The 21,085-nt window shown below is 36.3% G+C and overlaps 1 protein-coding gene across 6 annotated transcripts in view; it reads right to left on the minus strand.

Annotated features, from left to right (window-relative positions):
- NEIL3 (nei like DNA glycosylase 3) overlaps nt 1–21,085 on the minus strand; it is a 65,192-nt gene that overhangs the window by 7,038 nt on the left and 37,069 nt on the right. For 2 of the 6 annotated variants that reach the window (XM_045552465.1, XM_045552466.1), the window contains exon 10: nt 19,843–20,325. In XM_045552465.1, the coding sequence (XP_045408421.1) occupies nt 20,143–20,325 (183 nt within the window). In that variant the 3' untranslated portion in view covers nt 19,843–20,142. Of the gene's footprint in view, nt 1–609; nt 749–13,632; nt 14,278–14,483; nt 14,642–19,842; nt 20,326–21,085 lie in introns of those variants that run through there. The other 4 variants (XR_006735429.1, XR_006735428.1, XR_006735430.1 and 1 more) reach the window with 4 other exon arrangements.

Raw genomic sequence — 21,085 nt, forward strand, 5'->3', positions numbered from 1 at the left:
AGCTGAAAAGTTGTCGTATAGTCTCAGAACTAAGGCAACATTTCCCTGACTACCATTTATAACTTTGCTTCCAACCCCTTTGTGCTCATCAGACTCGTGCGTAGCAGCCACACATACTGTCATGGGTCATCGAATGTGTGCGGGCTGCCATTTGTGGCTACTAGGAGAAGAACGTGCACTCTACTTCCCAAGGGATGAATATTAAAAAGTCCAACTTAATGACATAGATTTCTTAATATCAGGTTCATACTGGATGCCCTTTGAGGGAAAATGATTTCAGATGAGCCTCAGACATATGTATCCCCGAAATCTTCTTAAAGATATGTCAAGATCAGTGAGGTCAATACAGTCAATCAGATAATTTTCTGAGAAAGGCAGTGCTGAAGACAATATGATAGACTCAGGATTCTATTTACATTTTAAATCTGTAATATGCTATGATATTTTATTCATCAGTGATCTCCAAGATCTAAAATATTAGTATGTTTGGTAGAATAATAAAATTTTATGAGATGATAAAAAAGATTTCTTTCCCAAATTATTTACTTTAAGATTTTTTTTTTGATCATCAGTAAAGACTTCTTTACACAATTTAAAAGCACTGTTAATTGTCACTGAAGAAGGATTTCTGTGAAGGAGGCACACTAATAAAAAGATTTAATGCAGGTAGCTCAATGCAGGTACGACTGTGGCGAAGGAAGATTATGGCATTTGTCTTCTGATTGATTTCTTCTCTTTCTTTAGTAACCTAGGAAATAAGATAATCATCTGAAAGTAAGGGTGTGGAAGGTTTTTAGAGGTCTAATGCTTGAGGAGAGAAGAGAAGATATAAACTAAGAATGGACTGAGGAAATAGATCATGGTAACTAGATGGCATTAAGAGCTCACTTAATATGAGTAATTATAAATTTAAACTGAAACCTGCTTTGTGATTGCGAGTTTTTCTCCAATCAATTTAAATTCAGACATGCTGACACACGACAATGGATTTAACCAGGTTAGCAAGCAAACATGATGATTACTAGGATTGACCATAAACTGAAGCTGGATAAGAAGAGTCAGTATGGGAAAAGGTGGTGAGCGAGGGTGAAAAGGGAGTAGGTTCAATTAATTTTTGGTCTTGGTTGATTAGAAACATTGTTGGCATTGAGGAACTAGAGAGAGCAATCAGGATAAGTTAGAAGAATTGGAATTTTTCTCAACATGCTATTTGTCTTTAGCTTTTCTTAAGATATCCCTTGATAAAGAATAGTTATAATGTAAATTAGTCCTGTCTCTTTGTTTTGATTATTCATCATGATTAGAAAGATTTTTCCATGCTAGGTTCATAATCATGATTGGACATATTTTTAAGACCTAGTTTGATGTCTTTATTTTTTAATATTTAAAAACTTTGATTCATCTGGAAGTTAATTTGGGTATGAGGAGTGAAGAGCATGTTCAGCACTTTTTTACCCAAATAGGTAATTCCCCCTTAACTGTCTTTTAGTTTTCCATTCAAAGATATGCTACCTTCTCTTACGTATTGGTTTTTCCTGATAAATTATTAAATTATTTTATTAAGTTTTTCTCCATAAAGTCTTTAGGATTGTGATCATATTACATGGACATTCCAGATTAATTTAGAAAGAATGGACACATTTACGATTTGGAGATTTCCTTTCAAAAAACTTGATATTTCTACAGCTCTGAATTTAATCAAACTTACAATTTTTTCTTCAGTTGCATTTTACAGTTTTATTCACAAGTATGCAGTAATAAAGTTTGCTAAGTTAACTGTGGATGCTTTTAACCACATAATTAAAGGTCAGACCATTTTTTTCCTTTTCTCAATACATATGTCATTTTGTCTCTTGTTTAATACATTGGCCAGATCTCCCAGAACAATACTTCGTACAAGACAATATTCAAATCAGGGCATGAATTGTAATTTTTGAGACTGAATTTTTACTGGTCATTTTTGTTACTTCTTTTGGGAGTGGTATAGTGTCTTCTCCACAATCACACAGGGATGCACTGTCAGATCTGCACAAACCACAAGTCTTACCCAGAGCCAAGATCCACTGATGATAAACCAAGCATGCAAGAAGGAAGCAGTAGCCCCCTACTCCATGTAGATGCCTGGGAGGCTCCAATACCTCCAAATGCAGCACCCTTTACCCCACCCAGGTAGGTTTGGGTTTAGAGTGGTGAGTACTAATGGTGTGTGCAGCATAAGTTAGCAATGAGGGTCCATTTAGTTTTGGAGTTTCTTGGCTTTTATTTATTCAAAGTCTCATAGCTAGAAGGAATATGTGAATAACTTCCTTTTTCAGCCAGCTGTATCCCACATAGTTGTAATTTGTAGCTTTATTTATAATAGGCAATGTATACAGACTAAGTATGCCCTATTAAAATCATTTCTTGGATAAGTCCCTAAAAGACTCTTGTTTACAAATACATGCATTTTGTATTTATATTTCTATATTACCTTAATAGAAGACATAATGAAAGAAAAGACCTCATTTATAATTGAAACAAACATTCATATTTAGGAATACAATTAAAAATACATAGCCAGGCAATAAGTGCAGTCTGGAAGACTAAAGGTAAATGAAACTGTACATAAAAACTATATTCTAGTTGATAAAATTGTTTCCCATGAGGGTGCAGACTACCTAGTCTGATACTGCTACATATAAATATATGTAGCAGTATATAGATATGGGGGGGGGAGAGAGAGAGACTGAAATTGAAATGAATTAAATGGATGGCAGACAGTTGGAGTCAAATTTCTTGTTGTTGAAATGAGGGTTTACAGATAAGCATATTTGGGGAGGAAGCCAGAAGGATCTATGTGGCAATGGATTATAGTTAGAAACATGAGTTTGAACTCATTTTTGACTTGATATAGATACAGAAACAAATACGGAAATATTTATGGTTGTCTGTGTATACATGGGTTAGTATATACATATACATTTTCTTGTTCTGTGTGCTGAGAGAGACTAGACTCAACGACTTCCTGGTAGGGTGTCAAGTCCAAGGGTCTAAGGTCTTGGTTTCTAGCACCATTCTCCAATAAAAAGGAACCAGGGATCCTTGAATAAATAGCTAATTCTAGGGGTGGGGCAAGAACATACAATGTAAGTCTGAAGCATCTTATAGTACCAGGAAGTAAGGGACTGCTCAAAACAAAAACAAATACAAAAAACTCCTCACAATGTTGAGAATATGTCAAAGAGACAAAGGAGCCAACTGAAAATGCTCCCAGTAGCCTCGACTGGAACAATTGGGTAACAAATAACCCAAAGTATAAAATAAATATTTATGATTCCATATTGATAAAAATGATTGAGTAAATAAATAAATGGTAGCAAAGTGACAAATCTCTCGTGCAGATTTTCAAATTATTAATGTAAATACTCCAGCTTCAACAAGGGGAGCGTAACTCCACACTCCTTAAGTGTGGGCTATGCGTAATGACTTCTTTCCAAAAGTAAGTAGGGAGAGAGAGAAAAACATGTGACTTTGCACAGGGGAAACCTGCCAAACATTGTTTCAATCAGGTAACTAGTGTCAACATCAACAGTGATTAGTTATGTTGATAGAAGGAACCCTTGACATGAGATGATGACAATGGCATTTTACCTCTATGATCTTCCTCTCCAAAACAAACAACCCCTGTCTCATCATGAGAAAACCATCAGACAAATTTCAATTGAGGGACATTCTACAAAATAACTGACCGATAATTCCCAAAAATATCAAGGTCATTAAAAAAAAAAAGCTAAGTCAAGAAATTGTCGCAGGTATGAGAAACCTAAGGAGATATGATGACTAAATGTAGTGTTGTACCTAAATGGCATTCTGTAACACTTACAGAACTTTAGGTAAGAAAAGGATTTTTTTACCTAAAAAATCTGAGAAATCTGATAAAGTCTAGACTTGAGTCAGTAAGGAGAATCCACAAGTCTGGACTTTTAAGGTGACAACTTCCAATTTTAAATGTTGACAAATAATTTAAAATATTTGCCAATATAAAATGGGGCAGGCCAAAAGGTACTTGCCTGCGGGCCGGATTTGCAACTGCTTACTTCAAATAAATGTGCACAATTTGATAAAACTTTGTAGTCCTGAATAGCCTGGGTGTGACTCTATTAATTTCTTTGACCTATGTCTTCTTTTGTCAATACCATGCTACTTAATTCAGTATCACAACCTGTGGAAAATGCAGTTCATATTGTGAGACTCTAAGACTTTTTTATAAAAAGGAGGCCATTTCCTAGCAAGTACCGAGACAGGGTTGTTACTTTTTCCTCCTGTAGTCAAGAATTGTGCCTGCCATTGTTAGATTGAGTTCAATTAGATCTATAAATTACAAAACGCTTTGATTATAGACTCATGCAAAATTATGTTTGGCTTTCTTGTTTTCTTCCTAACTAAGGAGAATTCCCAGCACAATTACATCTTCTTTCAAAAATAAGGACAAAATAGAAATGAATTCTGAAGTAGTCTGTGATTTCTTGTGCTATAGTATTTTTCCATTAAAGAGAGTTAATTGGACACCACAAAGATATTAATGTACTGAAAATTACACATAATTTCATAAGATCTTTTTGGTGGAAAAAAATCATATTTTAAAGTGTTCCTCTTACCACTTTATTTCAGTTTGTTCACTTTTTGTTTCTTAGCACATTATTTCACACATGTATTATTTAATAATAAACCTAAGGATCATAAAATAACAATTATGATGAAAGAATGTACTGAATCTGTGTTTATTCTAATGACTGGAAGTAATTCAGTAAGCAATGAGTTTCAAGTTTTTCCTAGCATTTTTATGCAATAACATCATACAAAGTTGTGTTATTTATATAATGGAATAAGGTAAAAAGTTATTTTGATGATATTTTTATGATGGAAGAAAGTGGAAGAATCCACTCTTCTCAATTACAAGTACTCTGGTTTTACTTAGCCTAAAAACACCACCTTATTTTAAAATATTTTACTTGAAATATTTCAGGTTTTCAGCTAATAGAAGTCTCAAGCATTATGCTGCTGTAATAAATCACTTAAATTGCCAGATTATATTTTACAGCTCCAGTTGCTTGAATATTTATTGTAAAGCACCAAGTACAATGATTTCCATTTTTATAATTAATGAGGATCTGGAAAAATAATTCTAATTGGTAAGGCAAGAGTGATTGCAATGCATTCTTAAAATTTTTTCAAAGTCCTTAAGTACCATTCTCTTTTTCATGAACACACTATAATTAGATCAGAGAAAGCATACTTTTAAAAATGTCTCAGGCATTTTAATGACGAGCTGAGCCACCATAATAAGATGCTGCTTGGGTCACACGATATGCACGCCCTTCGTTACAACTATCTTTTTGGGTGCATTTTTCCATAATTTTCAAAAAATATTTTCCAGTCTCAACTTGTTGCTTCATTCATGAGTACAATTAATCCTGATTTTTGGATCTCCCTCTCGATGTACTTCTGACAATATTTAACAATTATATTGATCTCAAATCTATTCTAAATTATCTACTTATTTTTTTTTTAGTTTGAATCTGTTATCTTCCTAAACTTTATGTGAATTCATTCTTCATTCTTTTGCAGCCGTCCCCAACCTTTTTGGCACCAGGGACTGTTTTTAAAGAAGACAATTTTTTCATGGCCCAGGGAGCAGAGGGGATGGTTTCAGGATGATTCAAGTGTATTACATTTATTTTGTACTTTACTTCTATTATTATTAAGTTGTAATATGTAATGAAATAATTATACAACTCACCATAGGCTGGGGATCCCTGCTAAAGGATGCAGTTCACCTTCTAGTTATGCTAGATCATAATTTGATTTTGCTTTTTTCCTTCAGATTTTCTTGTTCTATATTGCTCCCAAGCCCCAAAATAGTTCTCATCCTTGACTTGAGCTTGCCATTTCCTCCCCTGCCTTTTCATGTCATCTGCTCCTTAACATTTCTAATATATGCCCTTACAGGGGTCTTGCCTATGCCGAGATTCTTATTTATATCTTAATCATTTTCTATATCAAATCCTACCTCTACCTCATTTATAGCCTCTTAAATCTTTAATCTGTGAGTTGCAGAAGATCTAGAATTCTGCTGCTATACTATGTTACTTCTCCATTTTTCAAAGCTCTACATTCCTGACCTTTTCTGTAATATTTGATGGCTTCTTCATCCATTTTCTTTAACTCTCAGATCCCAGCTCACTTGCTTTACTCTTGATATACTCTTAACTTTCTCACGCCCTTCTCTTGAAATAGTTCCTTAAAAGATCACAATATAAGATAACAAATTTCCATTGTGTTTCTATGAAGTTTATTTTCACAGTATCATTCAACATATACCAATCGAAGTCCTGAGCATGTGCCAGAAAATATGCTGGAAACTGAGTATAAAACGTTAAGCTGTGGACAGGGTACCGGTATGTTTCCTGATTTGATTACTGGGTGCTGTCATTATGAACATAAATTACTATCCATGCTGTAATAAAGGGATGGCTGTAAAACTGAATGAGATAAGAAGGCCCTTACATTTTAGATTCTCTGCTTTTTGTAGTTTTCTGCATTTTTTTGTGTTTTCTTGCTTTTATCAGTGTGGATACCAATAAGTAACCTCTCAACCTATCCCCTATTTCTGCTTTCATCTCCTGTAGCCTGGAATACCAGACAATCAATTTCATGAAAATAATGTACAAAAAGCAAATAGGCTTAGAATCTGACCCTCATCTTTAAGGTGGTAGGAGTTCATCCCCCAAATATTAATAACTCGTAGAAATGTAGTCCCTGGGCTCGGGAACTTATATTTTATCTTGTCAAAAGTATGTTTTGGTTACCCCACAGTGTTACATGAGATTGTTAGATACACAGATTCAAAACACAGACATCATTAAATCTGTTATTGAGGTATCTCAAGGTATGAGAAAACTTATTCCACGTCTGAAGTGCAGACGACATGGCCACTCATTTAGATAAAGAGAATGACTTGAAGCCTTTTGGGAATGATGATGTTATATATCAAGAAATTATTTTTGAAATTAAAAAAATAGAGTTACTTGTAGTTCTGTCTTTCCAGTAAAGTTCTTTAGGTTATGTGTCAAGAGATTACATTTATTGTACATGAAGAAGTAAAACAAAAATGTGTTTTGTATATATTTAACTTTGTAAACTTGCACCTCTCTTTTTTCTCTTGAAAGCAATTAGATGTAGCCCTGAAGACAGAGCACGGGGTTGGACCCGCCTGTACGAGTGGAAAAGATATTAGAAATGCTGGAAAACTAGGACTTCTGAACTTTAAAATAATTTAACAACATACAAGAGATATAAGGTTGATACCATCACTATTCACAGACTAAAAGAATTTCGATTACTAATTAATATTTATGAGATCCTCCATGCACTCTTGAGTCTTTTGGGAAAAACAATTTTTTAGGCAATGGCTAGCTGTACTATACTATCTGGAGGAGCCATAGGCAAGTCTCTGACACTCGGTTTCTATGAATACCGGGAGGAAGCTTTCCACTGTTTTTCCAAAGGAGAAGGCTCCATAAAGTCAAAGGTACAAACAAATGCAACCCACCCCTATGTTCTGTTGACCTAAAACAACAGAGGTAGTGAGCCTAGTGGCCTCTAATAGGTAGCACTGCTGAACCTCTGTCTCTAAACTCTCATCGTGAGGCCAGGGAAGCTGGAGGGAGGTGTTATTTGGAGATATCAGCTGACCCCACTTTGCCCTGGAAAACGTGAGCCTGAGGTCAGTGGTTGGTTGTAAACTGACTTATGCATATTTTTTTTAACGTGTGACATTGAGCAGAGCAGTCAGAATCTTTTCATTATTATTATTTTTAACAAACGGTGCTTCTGCTTGTTTTGCTTCTCTAATGTATTGAAGACATTGACATAAACTTACATTCCAGGCCCCTAGCGAAAAATTCACAAAAAGCTGTCTTCCTCTTTGTTAGGAATTATATATGAGTAAGTCTCTGCCACCACACCTCTGAGATGAAGGAACAGACAGTAGGAAAGGCAGAGAAAGAGGGATGTGGTTTGTGCCCCACACGTTATTTGCCAGTACTGGGGAGGGCAGGAGAGTCACCCCAGGAGTTTGAGATAAAGTTGCCCTCCAAGAATAAAATCAGGAGGATTTAAAATGTAATGGATGAGATTAGTTATCTGTAGAAATGACATACCCTAAGGAATAGCCAAAAAGATTATATGGAGACATTTAGAAACACCCTGAGGAATTTGACAATAGCAGAAGCTTGATTGTATCCATATATTTCTAGCAACAATCTAATCACAGTAAATGGATGAAGCTGTAACACAATCAAGCAGTAACTTAATCAGTTATAGTGAATAGATTAAGTGCTCTAATTACAATCAATTGTACATAACCCACCTGAAGAAAAAAATGTACTACCTGAAGGGAGGTGGTGTCTATAAGAAAATGGGGAGCCCAGGGCACCAGAATTTGTCTGCGACTCCAGCTCCCTCCAGTGTAAGATGTGTGGACCCAGCACTCCACTTAGAAACCAGGCAGAACCAAGGGCTGTTTCCATAGTTATTTGGATTTTAAGAGCTTTATTCATGTGTCGATTTGCCTACTAGGAGAGTGTGCACTTATCAGCAAAGCAGCAGTCCTTATCAGTTTTGAGGCCAAAGGATTGCATTTTTAGAAATATAACAACAGCTAAAGAACAGTTAGAAAAATTAATAAAGGGATAGGACACATATTCACTCAACAACCATTCATGGAATGCCTGCTATACTCAAGGCACTGGCCTAGGAGCTGGGGATTCAGTGTCAAATACGAGAAAAATCCATGCCCTTGTGGAGAATTCATTTTAAAAAGGAAAACTGATATTAAACAATGGATTACACATTATTTCATTACAATTGAGATTATTTCTAGGAAGAAAATATGCAGGATTTCCCTGAACTCAAAAAAATCACAAGGGCTTCTCAACTCACCTGGGGTTTAGACGAAGCTTTTCTGAGGAGCCCTTTGGCTGATACATGTGTATCATAATATTAAAGGGAAAAGAGAGAGGGAACAAAGAAATAAATGCAAATTGAGAGAGTAAAATTAGGCCAACACTGTGAACAAAGTGGGTGAAAATAAGTAGCTCAAAAATGATCTGTGACAAATTATCTACACAGAGACTATTTTGAAAGACTATTGTTCACGTTCCTTTAAGAGTGGTATCAGGGGAAGCTTACAAAGTAATCCACATGCCAAAACTGATGTGCTATATAGAAATGAACTACTTCCGGTATTTTTAGAACAGATAACAGCGCTGAAGATTTTGACACCACTGGAGTTAACCGTGGATCAAAATTATCTATGTTTGTTCCTGAAACAAAATGAGGGTGCTAGAGACCTGTTATGGCTACAGCCCCATTGTAGGCGCTGAACAAGCAGCTACAGCAGATAAGACAAATCTGAGGGTGCAAGACCATAAAGCATGGAGGTAGAGTGATTGCAAAGCGATGCTGAAATAGAGCATTCTCCTGCGATTTCCCATCCGAGGCAGAGCAGGGTTATTGAAAAGTTTTAGATGAGCCATGTACATGCTCTAAGTGAGTCTCAAGGGCACTCCGGCAGAAGCCACATTGCCCGGGACCGTGACAGGAGCTGGAGTGCCAGGACATAAAACACCGAGGGCCAGAGCACCGCAGGGCGTGAGGTACAAGGAAAGCACCAGCTATGTTCGCTCTCCAGTCACAGATTACGACAGGAACGGAGAGGGAGCAGGTGAAGCAGCAAATAGGTGACTCAAAAAAAAGTACCTCCTTGTGAAAATACAGATAATATATTTTGAGAAAAAGCCCCCATGATTGTAAAGAAAACCAATTAATTGACTGTGGCCAGGATTATAAAACATTACACATTTATTCTTTGCACATGTATTTCTTAAGCTTTTATTGAGAATTTTTTTATTTGGAGTATTACACTAAATGTTACATGGGTTAATAATTCCTGCCTTTTGGAAGTTTATAGCCTAATTCATATACCATGTAGTATATACTTTATATACTATATATAGTTGACTGTATTTATGTGTGTATATGTTAAATATATATATAGTTTACTTGCTATAAGTTACAGCAAGATTTGGTGAGAGAGCAATTCAGCAGATAGAAAATCAGCACAAAAAGAGGAAAGAAAGAAGGAAGGGAGGGAAGGAGGAAGGGAGCGAGGGAAGGAGAAGCAAGAGAAAAGAGAAGGAAGAGAAAGGGAAATTCTAAGGTGTAGTGTACAAACAGAAGGATTTCGTGTTTTTCCCTGGGTATCTAGCTTCTCTGATCTTCTCTGTCTTAACTTCAGTGAAACACCGGGTTTTTTTTCCTTAGTTCCCAGCCCTTGTGAATTGTTCAATTGACATTCAAGATAGGATGCTTCATGCTCTAAGTGCAATTTGTTTTGTTTTCTTCTAAAAGTCTATTGGGGAGTTTCAATCAAGGAATCTTCATGGGACTTTACATATATAAAAGTAAGAATATCTCGTTTTAAGCAATTGTGTCATGAACTAATTGCTGACCTAATAGGGCAGAGAGAAAAGCAGGTTGAGAGTGGTGGACAAGGAAACACAACGGAGAGTGAGGGCAATACCACTTTGAAAAGACACAAGAAGCTGAAAACAACCGAAGGTAATTCGTAGAAAGACTAGGGATGATTATATTATATTTCATTATTCAAGAAATTAATGTTAAAACTTATTGATAATCACCATGTTTTAGATTTGGAAAGGGGTTTTAGAGATCTTCTAATACAACCTCCTTGTTTTATGGCTGAAGACTGAGCTCCAAGAGAAGCTGAGTATCTTGGCAGAGTTACACATTATTTAGTAACAGTTATTGTGACCATTATTATTTAGTGGCAGAGCTGTAATTAGAAACAAGATTGCCCGACTCTCAGTCCATTCACTGTTCTTTTCTCAACCTCACATTCCTATTCCATTTTAAATGAATTAACCTAGTTATTATAATACATTTCAAAAAAGAAGCATATCTATTCTAACATAGTAGATTAAAATGTTGTCTTTTGAAAACACATGCAAATACTTTTCTCTGGAACAGAGATCCTCAAACCTGAGTTTGCACAAGGATTACTTGGAGAGCTTGTTGGAGAATACATTCCTGGGCTCTACTCCAGAGAGTTTTAACCCACTCCAAGGTGATGCTGATGCTGCCAGTCCTATTTTAGCTAGCACTTCTCCTAGCCCTGCTCTAGGAAGCAGGCAGTCATTATAAGAAGCCCACTCTTGGTCGGTCGAGGGACTGCAGTTAATAATTTGCAATGAGTGAAGACCATGAAAATAATTTTTACTATCAGAGTTGGTTGATTTTAGCTCTACTTGTCGTTCACATTTATAATACGATAGCTTCTTTCCAACAAATTCCCCTCTCCGCCTGCGGGCTTCTCCTGAACTCACCTGTTCACAGCTGGCAACTACCTGTCTCTCCAGTGTCACCTCCTGTGTGAGACCTTCCTAGTGTCCTCCGGGTTGCCGTGGGAGTTCTTTTTCCTATTTTCTCTTTGCACTTTACATCTCTCCACTACAGATATCCCTTGTCACATTGAGCTGTCATTGTTGCCTTGCATGCTTGTTTCCTCCCAAAGACTTTAAACTCCTTGAGACTCTACTCTTTATTTACACTTCCACAGTGCCTAGCTTAGCACCAGGCACTTAAACATTTGATGGAATGCTTATAAAAATGAGGATAGAGAGAAAACAAACAAAATACATACAGTGGCACTAATTCTCTGTGAGTAAAATTCATGGCTCCTAGTTTTATATGTTTATACCCATTTTATCCTTGGAAGGCCTATAAATAAAATGAAAACTAACTTTCTGTCCAAAAAACAACATGTGTTAAGTGTAATTTCATGATACAAAATATTCAATGCAAGTATTCAGAAATTACCCTGCAAAGGTTGAACACCATCAATGACAATACATCAATTTATTGCTGAACCATTTTCTTTTGTTTTAGTTCCTAGACTCATAAATGAGAAAAAGGAAGCTTTGCTAGACTGCAGGTTCCTTGTGACCACATCTATCCTTGCAGGTCAGTCACTGAATTTATTTGATGACATCCCTGGAAGGAGCTAAGCACCTCACAGTGTCCCCGTTTTAAGAATTCTAATTTTTGAAAATTTTAAAAAATATATCAAACCCATGTCTCTTAGTTCTGTTTTTCCAGACACGTACAGAATATAATTCTTTCTTTTTCATATCAGTTCTTCAGATTTCTAAAGATAGTTGTCATCTTCTGCCTAGCATGTTTTCTTTTGTGCAAAAGGGATAGTAAAAAAGGAAACTACATTATTTAATTTAAAAAAGTACATTATCAGGCCAGGCATGGTGGCTCACACCTGTAATCCCAGCACTCTGGGAGGCTGAGGCAGGAGGATTGCTTGAGGTCAGGAGTTCAAGACCAGCCTGAGCAAGAGCGAGACCCCGTCTCTACTAAAAATAGAAAGAAATGATCTGGACAGCTAAAAACATACAGAAAAAAAAAATTAGCCAGGCATGGTGGCACATGCCTGTAGTTTCAGCTACTTGGGAGGCTGACACAGGAGGATTGCTTAAGTCCAGGAGTTTGAGGTTACTGTGAGCTAGGCACTCTAGCCCTGGCAACAGAGCAAGACTCTGTCTCAAAAAATAAAATAAAAAAATAAAAAAGTACATTGTCAAATACATTTATTAATTCAGATGTATTCACCATTGGTGCTGTATATAATGTCTTTCAGAAAGAATATATGGGAATGTGCAAATCAAATTTGAACTAAAAATACAAACAAGTAAGAATGATACACATTCATTAAAGAAATTTACTAATTGATTTCTGCTTATTATCCTCTTTCAACTTCCAATTTTACCAGATTTTTGTTCATTGGTGATATCCTTGTTTTCATATTTTTTACTTATAGAACTAAATTTATGGAACATTAGAAGTATGATCAGAAGAAAATTTAAAATGGCCATATAACATCAAACGTTAGAATCTGTGCCTAATTTTGCTCCATGGTGACACTCTCACTTAGCTCAAGACATAGCTGGTAAACCTCCCCTCCACTTGAAGTCTCCATGTCTGATAAAAAATGAAATAGTTGAGTTTATGCAGCTGCTCATGAGCTAATTATCTGCAATCATTTCTGATTACTTAATAGGCCATGGTAGGATGTGTGTTTGCTGCTATGTTGAGTGTACACATTAGGCTTTAATGTGCTGATATGGTTAATTGTTGTGCTCACTGCTGCCTGCTAATAGACCATTCCTGAAAATGAGACCATATCTCAATGGAATTTGCTTGTTTATTTTAAATAAGTAATAACTACAAACTCAGATCCTAGATCCAGTGTTTACCATTTTAAGAATGCACTTGTTAATGCTGTATCATTTCTAATGCATTTAAATTATTCAAGTTTGAGAAAACGAGTTATTAAACTAATGAGTCAATAACCAACTCAAATACATAGATTTTACATTTTTCCTGCTCTGTTCAGTTTCCTAAATTGTTTTCTGGTATTGATAGCAAAATAAATTCTTTTAAATGGTGCCAAACAAGCTGAATGTAATAATATAATAATGAGAAAAATAAATGCATATTAAAAGCAGACAAGTATTTATTAATATGTAAATCAAGATGTTCATGCTAGCAATTGGGAGTGACACTGATATGCTAATATGGAAGGTAGATATGGAATTGTTGTAATGAGACTGTGAATTTGTTTTGCAGTTTTGCATTTTATGATAGCATTTAGTCCAAAATGCTAGTATGTAGTTTTAAAAATTTAGAAGACTGTTCTTTTGTTGACTCCATATATTTGTGTTTCTGGTTACCAAGAATGGATGCCAAGAACCTGTATAGATGCTTTAGGTGTTTCTTCTTATCCTCCCCTTTCTGTTCAGAGGATCTAATTTTTTTTCCATCATTGCTTTTTCTTTTCTTCATCTCTTTTGAACTCTCTCTTCTATTAGAGGAGCCAACAAGACTCTAACAAATAGAAAGTATTTCAATCTAAAAATCTTTGGCTTTCTTTCTGCAACCTTCAAGAACAACAGGGCTCTTCCGTTCTCTGCCACTCCCCAGGCCCTGCTCTGTGGTTTCAGCATTAGTCAGCTCACCCCTTTTCGAGTCAATTTCAATGCATGGGACTGTTTCGGCCCATCACTCTGGGTGAAACTGTGTGATCCTCCCCTGCTCCCCCAGAAACACTACATATTCAGTGTTTCCAGGCACTTAAAGCCATAATCTCTGTTGCAAATAAATAGGGACAGAATGGGATTAGGTTAATTTTAATCAATAATGATTTATACTTATTGTTCTATGATTTCTATATAGAATGTGATATATGCTTGAATTACTCTGAAGCTTCAGATCTCAAAATTCTTCATGAATTCAGGGCTTTTAAGTTTTTTATTTCTAAATTTTTCATATCTCATTGGAACCATAAAACTCACCCCAGCATCTTCTTTCGAAGACTTTCTTTTTGAAATTCTGGACCCTGCGTATTCCTCCTGCTTCCCTGCTTTCACGCCGTCCCCGAGGCCCTGGGTGTCTTCTCAGTCTGGTGTAATTCAAGTCCTTCTTTAAGGTTATTGCCATTGTTATTTCCTCCCTGAAATGTTCCATGAGAATAATCGTGACAGATTAATGGTGGTAGTGCTATTAATAATAAAGATAATAAAATTAACTCAAGTGCTTTAACTGCCAGGGACTATGCTAAAACCTTCGGGTGAATATCACACTTTATCCTCACAACAGCCCTGTGAGAACTGTACCAGTATCATCACCATCTAATAGATGAGGTAACTAAGACATAACACACAGGAGCTAAAACTTAGTAAAACAATGAAATTGAAGTCACATGGTCAAGATCAAGGTCAAAGGTAGTGCAGGTCTTTGAAGCAGCAGTCTGACTCCAGAACTCAATCTTATTCCAGAATCTGAGTAATTAGCCACTATGCATACTGCCTCCCCAAACAGTGGCAGAATAAATCCCTTTTCCTTTGTTCCAGTGGTCCTCTGTTGGCATCATTAGTTTAGGATGTTTGCCAGTGTACACTTATCTGCCAATGAGCTCCTTAAGGAGAGAGAGTGATTTATTTATTATTATATCCTCAGAACACAGAACTGGCCCATCTCAGAAACTCCATTTATAGCTGTGAAATGGGAATCGATTCTTTCCTTACACATTTATCTCCCTCTATATTCCTTCACATACTCTATGATCTAGCCAAACAGAACTATTTGCTATTCCCAACACGTTCCTTGTGCTGTGGCTCTTAGATATCTTTGCTTATGCTGTGCCCACTGCCTGAAATGCCCTTCTGCATATGCAAATCTTCCTCAAGGTGACATTCCTACTGCTATCTCTTCTCTGAAGCACTTCTAGCTCATGAATCAGAAGCGAACTTCCCCCCCAATGCACCCTTTAGCACTTTGCCTATAGAACTATTTTCCCTTATCTTCTCTACCTCATTTATGTATTTGCAAGATCTTCTTTAAAATTATCAATCACTGAATTTTTCACATAGTAGGTGCCCAATAGAAATTAACTGAATTAAAAACTAAGTTATTTAAACCAGTTGGCTTGGTTTTCTACAAAATGAAGAGGTTCAACTCATGGGCACTGTGAGATGTGATTACATTCATTCATCTCTATACGTCATTAAATACAGTGCACGTGTCAGGCAGCATAATTTTTATATCTTCTTTCCTTTTTAATGAATGCATACCCTTTGATCTGATTAATTTTGACCTGTCCATTTGTAAGCAAAATTCTATGAAATGCCAAAAAAAAGAGACTTTCATTTAAATTATTAGAAAGATTTAACAGCTTTTAGACATTGAGGAATTTCTTTCTCTTTTATCATAAACCAGCAACACTTTTTTCAATGACATTTAACTGCATTCATGTTTGAATGATGATAACAAGGTTAAAAATGTTCAATAGACTGCTATTATACTAAACTTTCATCTACTAAATTCAACAAGTGTTTACCAAGCTTCTACTGTGCGCAAGGCACAATAAGTGGCAAGATTCTATGAAGAATAAAGAGGAGCTATACACAATCTAAGGAAGTGAACGTTAAGAAATGCAGATAGGATAATATAATACCAGGCAGACTATGGTACAACCTTCAGAAATGATATAAAGTGCTGTAAAAATATCCAAGAAAAACAGAGTTTTCATTTTTCGAGAAACTCATTAGAACATTTGCTCTTTCATTTCCTGTACCAACTTGCTAATACCTATCATTTTATATTTTTGTAATCTAAAATACACAATGACAGGTACCTTTAGAAAACTACATGGAAATGATGGATTTCTTTTAAAAAAATGGAGATAATATATACATTAAAATTTAAAATAAATTCATGAGAACTATAACATTATAAATTTGACATAAATTTTAGAGAAGAAAAATATTATGTCATCATAGCACAATTATTTTCATTTGTGTATTTTATTTTTCCTACATATATGATTGTTAGATATTTGGACATCAAAGACATGCAATTCTGGCACTTTCATACATGGCAAGGAGAATAGCTTATTCGGGGTGTGGGCATTAGTGCTTCGCAAAGTTCATTCAAACCGTGGCTTGTGGGACAGACACAGTTCCTACTTAACCTATGTAAGGCCAAGTTTTCTAAACTGGAAAATTAGAAATAACAACAGTGCAACAACAACAAAGTCTGTTATACAGGGTAGTCAAGAGGATTAAGTGAAACAATCTGTGTAAAGTGTTCAGCACAGCAGCTGTCACAAAACAAGGGCTCAAGAAATAGTGGCTCTTAAAAATCATTATCTTCCTCATATTACCTTCTGTCTCACTCAGTTTTTCCTCTCCTCCTAAAACACTTTATATTCTCATGATACTGATTTGGAATACCAGGAAATAGACAGAAAAACTCCAAAGAGACGAATATCAGTAGAGCACATGGCATCTTCCAAAAGTTAAGCACAAGCATTAAGGGATGCAGGCTCTGAAATCTCCCTGTCCTGATTCTGCAGCTGCGGGAGCCAATGTCATTGATGTGGGACAGTAACAATAACTGCTTCCCTCCACCCAGTGGCACAAGGAGACATAGGCACAGATGCACCTGTCCTTCCCCATTGTAGAAGGTGGTCCAGAAACACCAGGCAACCCAGGGAAACACTGTGCCTGCAGACAGCACCAGCAGAAAAGCCACAGCCATACCAGATGGAAGGAGAGCCAGGGCTCTGAAAGCTAAGCGTCATTGGCACTAATGCCCACAATATAGGCCAGAATCTACTCACTAAACCTAAACAGAGTGACAACATGGTAAAATAAATGTACATAGCATCTAGACTCTCCTAGCACAATAACTAAAACATCCAGGATACAATAAAAAAAATCACCTGTCATGCCTCAAGCCAGGAAAACAATAATCTGAATGAGAAAAGATACTTAACCAATGACAATACAGAGATTAACCAGATGTTGGAATTATCTGATAAGAATTTTAAAGCAGTTATTGTAAAAAGTGCTTTAAGAATAAAGTCTAAATTATCCTGAAACCAATAAAAAATTAGAAAATCTCAGTAAAAACAAACAAACAAAAAAACCCAGAATTTATAAAAAAGAACCAAGCCGAAATGAAAGAACTACAAAATACTATCATTGAAATAAAAAACTCCCTGGATGGCCTCAGTAATAGAGTGGAGATAGAAGACAGAGAATAGATTAAGTGCATTTGAAGACAGATCAATAAAATCTACTCAGTTTGAATGAGAGAGGAAGGAAGACAGACTGGGAAAAACGGACAGAGCCTTGGGAATCTGTGGGACGGTAACAATCTAATAATCTAATGTTTGTGTTACTGGAGTCTCAGAAGGAGAGAAGGAAGAGTATGAGACTGAAAAAGTAATAATGGCTGAAAATGCCCCAAATTTGGTAATAGGTATTACATATCTATACTTAACTTCATACAGTTATGGTTAATACAACGCTTCACATAAAATGGAGAAAACTTGCAATCACACAAGTCCTTCAATCTCTATGTCCTCTCTGATACAGTTGCCACATATATCTACATGCATTGTAAATTTCACAAAACAAGATTAGAAATTTTGCTTTAAACAGTCCCATATATGTTGAAGAAACTAAGAGGAAAAAATATTTTCTATTTATGCAGATATTTTCCATTTCAAATTTTCTGTAGTGCTTCTGGAAGATTTGAATTCCTTTGAGAGTTCACTTCTATGAGCATAGTTATATAGTAGCTGCTTTAAAGCCCTTGTTTGCTGATTCCAACATCTGGGTCATCTTCGGGCGTGTAACCAAGCCCATTTTCCCTGGCCGGGCGCTCACAGCCACGGCCGCTCGCACAGGACGGTGCCCGCGCCGGGGCGCAGGGGGGCCCCACGCAGACCTGGGGAGGACGCACAGCTTCCACACCACAGGGGCCCCGGCTGAAAAGCAGTTTTCTTCAACATTATAAAACAATATTGAACGAAAGGACATTATTCGAGGACCTGGTGTATTCTTCTAAAAAGCCTGGATGTTTTTGTCTCAGTGGCCAATTAATTTGGTTGGATTTGAACTGCACACTCACTCTTTGCTGGCAGAATCAATCTTGGCTCATCCTTTGATCTTCAGCTGCTCTGTGTTCCTTTGGTCCCACGCATGTGGTCCAGGTGTCAACGACAAAGACGGGGCTGGTTTACACACAGAACTCGCCCCTCCCTGTGCCCCCATCGCCCCATGTCCTTTCTGAGATTCCCCCCCTACACCCCTGTTCCCAGTTACCAAAACTGCTGACTCTTCAGGCGAGAAAGGCTTTGGGTTTTCTACTGAAGTTCTGGCCAGCCTGCTTGATACTATCTCATTCTGCTCTCAGGATAAAAGCTGTAAAAAATGGGAAACCACCTTCAGTTGGTTCCTTCGTCCAAATTTTATACCCTTCAAGAATCTGCCTACTTTGGTTCACTCTCCAGTATTGTTTTTTATTTTGTCCAGAATCAGAGTCATCTGTGGAAAGGTTGGGTTCACACGGAGCTCTCCAGGGCACAGTGAAAGCATGAACCCCCTTGAGATTTTGATGGGAAATTTTGTTAAAACTCAAAATTAAATTTGGAAGAGTTTTTAAATACATTCATCATTTCCAAATAAAAACCTGTTTTTGTTCTTGTTTGAACCAGAATCCATCTAGTTCTTTGGTGCTTCACAGTAAAATTTTCTTCATAGAGATCCTGCACATTTCTTATAAGGATCTAAATTTATCACATTAAAACCTATTGTGTTTTTCATTTGCCTGTATTTCCTTTTAATTAATTTGAACATTTTTGGAGACTGGACTTTATGGAGGTCCTTTTTACAATGGGCTTTTTCTCTCTTTGTTGCAAAATTGAAGTATCCTTCTTAATGCATAGCCTACGTACTTCACATTGGGTCAGCTCAGATCGTCAACTGTCCAGTCCAGTTCCTGCTCTGCCCTGTAGTCACTACCTTGTTGAGCTCTTTGGGTTAACATCACTGATCTTAGGTTGGTTCTGTCTTTTTAGAGTAGAAGCACTTGTGAGACTATGAAACATGCTCTGTTCTTGATGATAATTTCATACTCTATTCAAACTTAACATTTGTTGAACAGAATAAAAAATGCATATATTCTTTTTCATAAGAGTGATCTCATTTAAAAAATTTTATTTAAGAAAACAAGAGATACTTTTAATCATGTATTATAAATAGTGATAGCACCTGAGAAAAGTATTCACAGAGTATCTTATTATTTTATTGTGCTGCATAAGCCTAAAACAAAATCACTGCTTCCCCAAAGTTACGAGAGACGTAGAGCATACTAAAATTACTTTATTGTCATTACTAAACGCATGAAATATACATTCTAGATGGAATATGCTATACATCTGATGAAACACACAGAGCATTCACCAAGGTAAAAGGAAAACACATGGCCACAGGATGAAAACATGGCACACATTTTTTAAAAAATGGAGCATTCTCAAATATTGTAGTAACTTTTCAACTTACCATAGATATTCTCCAACCTTTCTATTACACAAAAGGAAACTAAACATTACATACAGTTTGAAGAGATTAAATGCCAGATATTCTACAGAAGGAGAAAATATTAGCATCCTGGTATAATTTTTGTTCCTGGCCCATTTTCTGCCCACTGGAAAAAATTGCACTGCTTTTCCTTCCCAAGAGGACACACAAAGAAATTCTTTCCATTATTAGGTCCAATCTTCAACACTGTTCTCATGATGGAGCGTTTGCCATGGCTGCAAAATGGGAAGGACAAATCTGCCCACTGTGGTGGAGAAGAAGAAAAGACGGAAGTTACAATGTATAGACTAAGACCGGGCTCATTTGATTGGTGCCATATTACTGCTGTTACCATTAATTTGACATTGCGAAACAGACATAAGTCATTAGCTGTTGCCCTTAAAAAAGCTTATATCCTATAAGAAGTATCTCTAACAAATTTGTTTGAATTACATAGGAAATTGCTATAATTTTGAGCTTCCCTTTATCTACAGGTTTCCTTCACTTTATGAAGAATAATTGAAAACTACCAGAATCCTGCTGTAATCACCAGTGGCCCTGCTATAGGTCTGTTTTAGTTAAAACTGTGAGATCAAATATTTGTCATGATTCTAAGACTAAACTTCCTTAGTCTCTTAGGAAAAGAAAGAACCCAATAGGGACTGACTTGGACTAAATTAGGCAGATTACATTATATTATTCTTATTAATTTTGGCCTCACAAGAGGTATGAAGTAAGCTATTATATTTTTAGCGATATTATGAATATTGCTAATAATATTTTCTTTGTTACATCTATAAAAGCTTCTTAAGGAGGAAATCTGCGAATTTAGTAGGATAAACTCACATTCTATTCAAGGACTGAGATCTAAAATCACTATCCTATTTTCCTTGGGAAATTCCTTAGGAAGGTATCACATGAAACACAGGCTATTTTGTCTGATAAGAAGCCCAACCAGAAAATTTTTGCTCCTGCACTGAAAACAGCAATATTTTCTTTTTTCACTTCCATTCCTGATAAAGCAT

Source organism: Lemur catta, chromosome 5, assembly GCF_020740605.2.
Source record: "Lemur catta isolate mLemCat1 chromosome 5, mLemCat1.pri, whole genome shotgun sequence".
Classification (NCBI taxonomy): Eukaryota; Metazoa; Chordata; class Mammalia; order Primates; family Lemuridae; genus Lemur; species Lemur catta.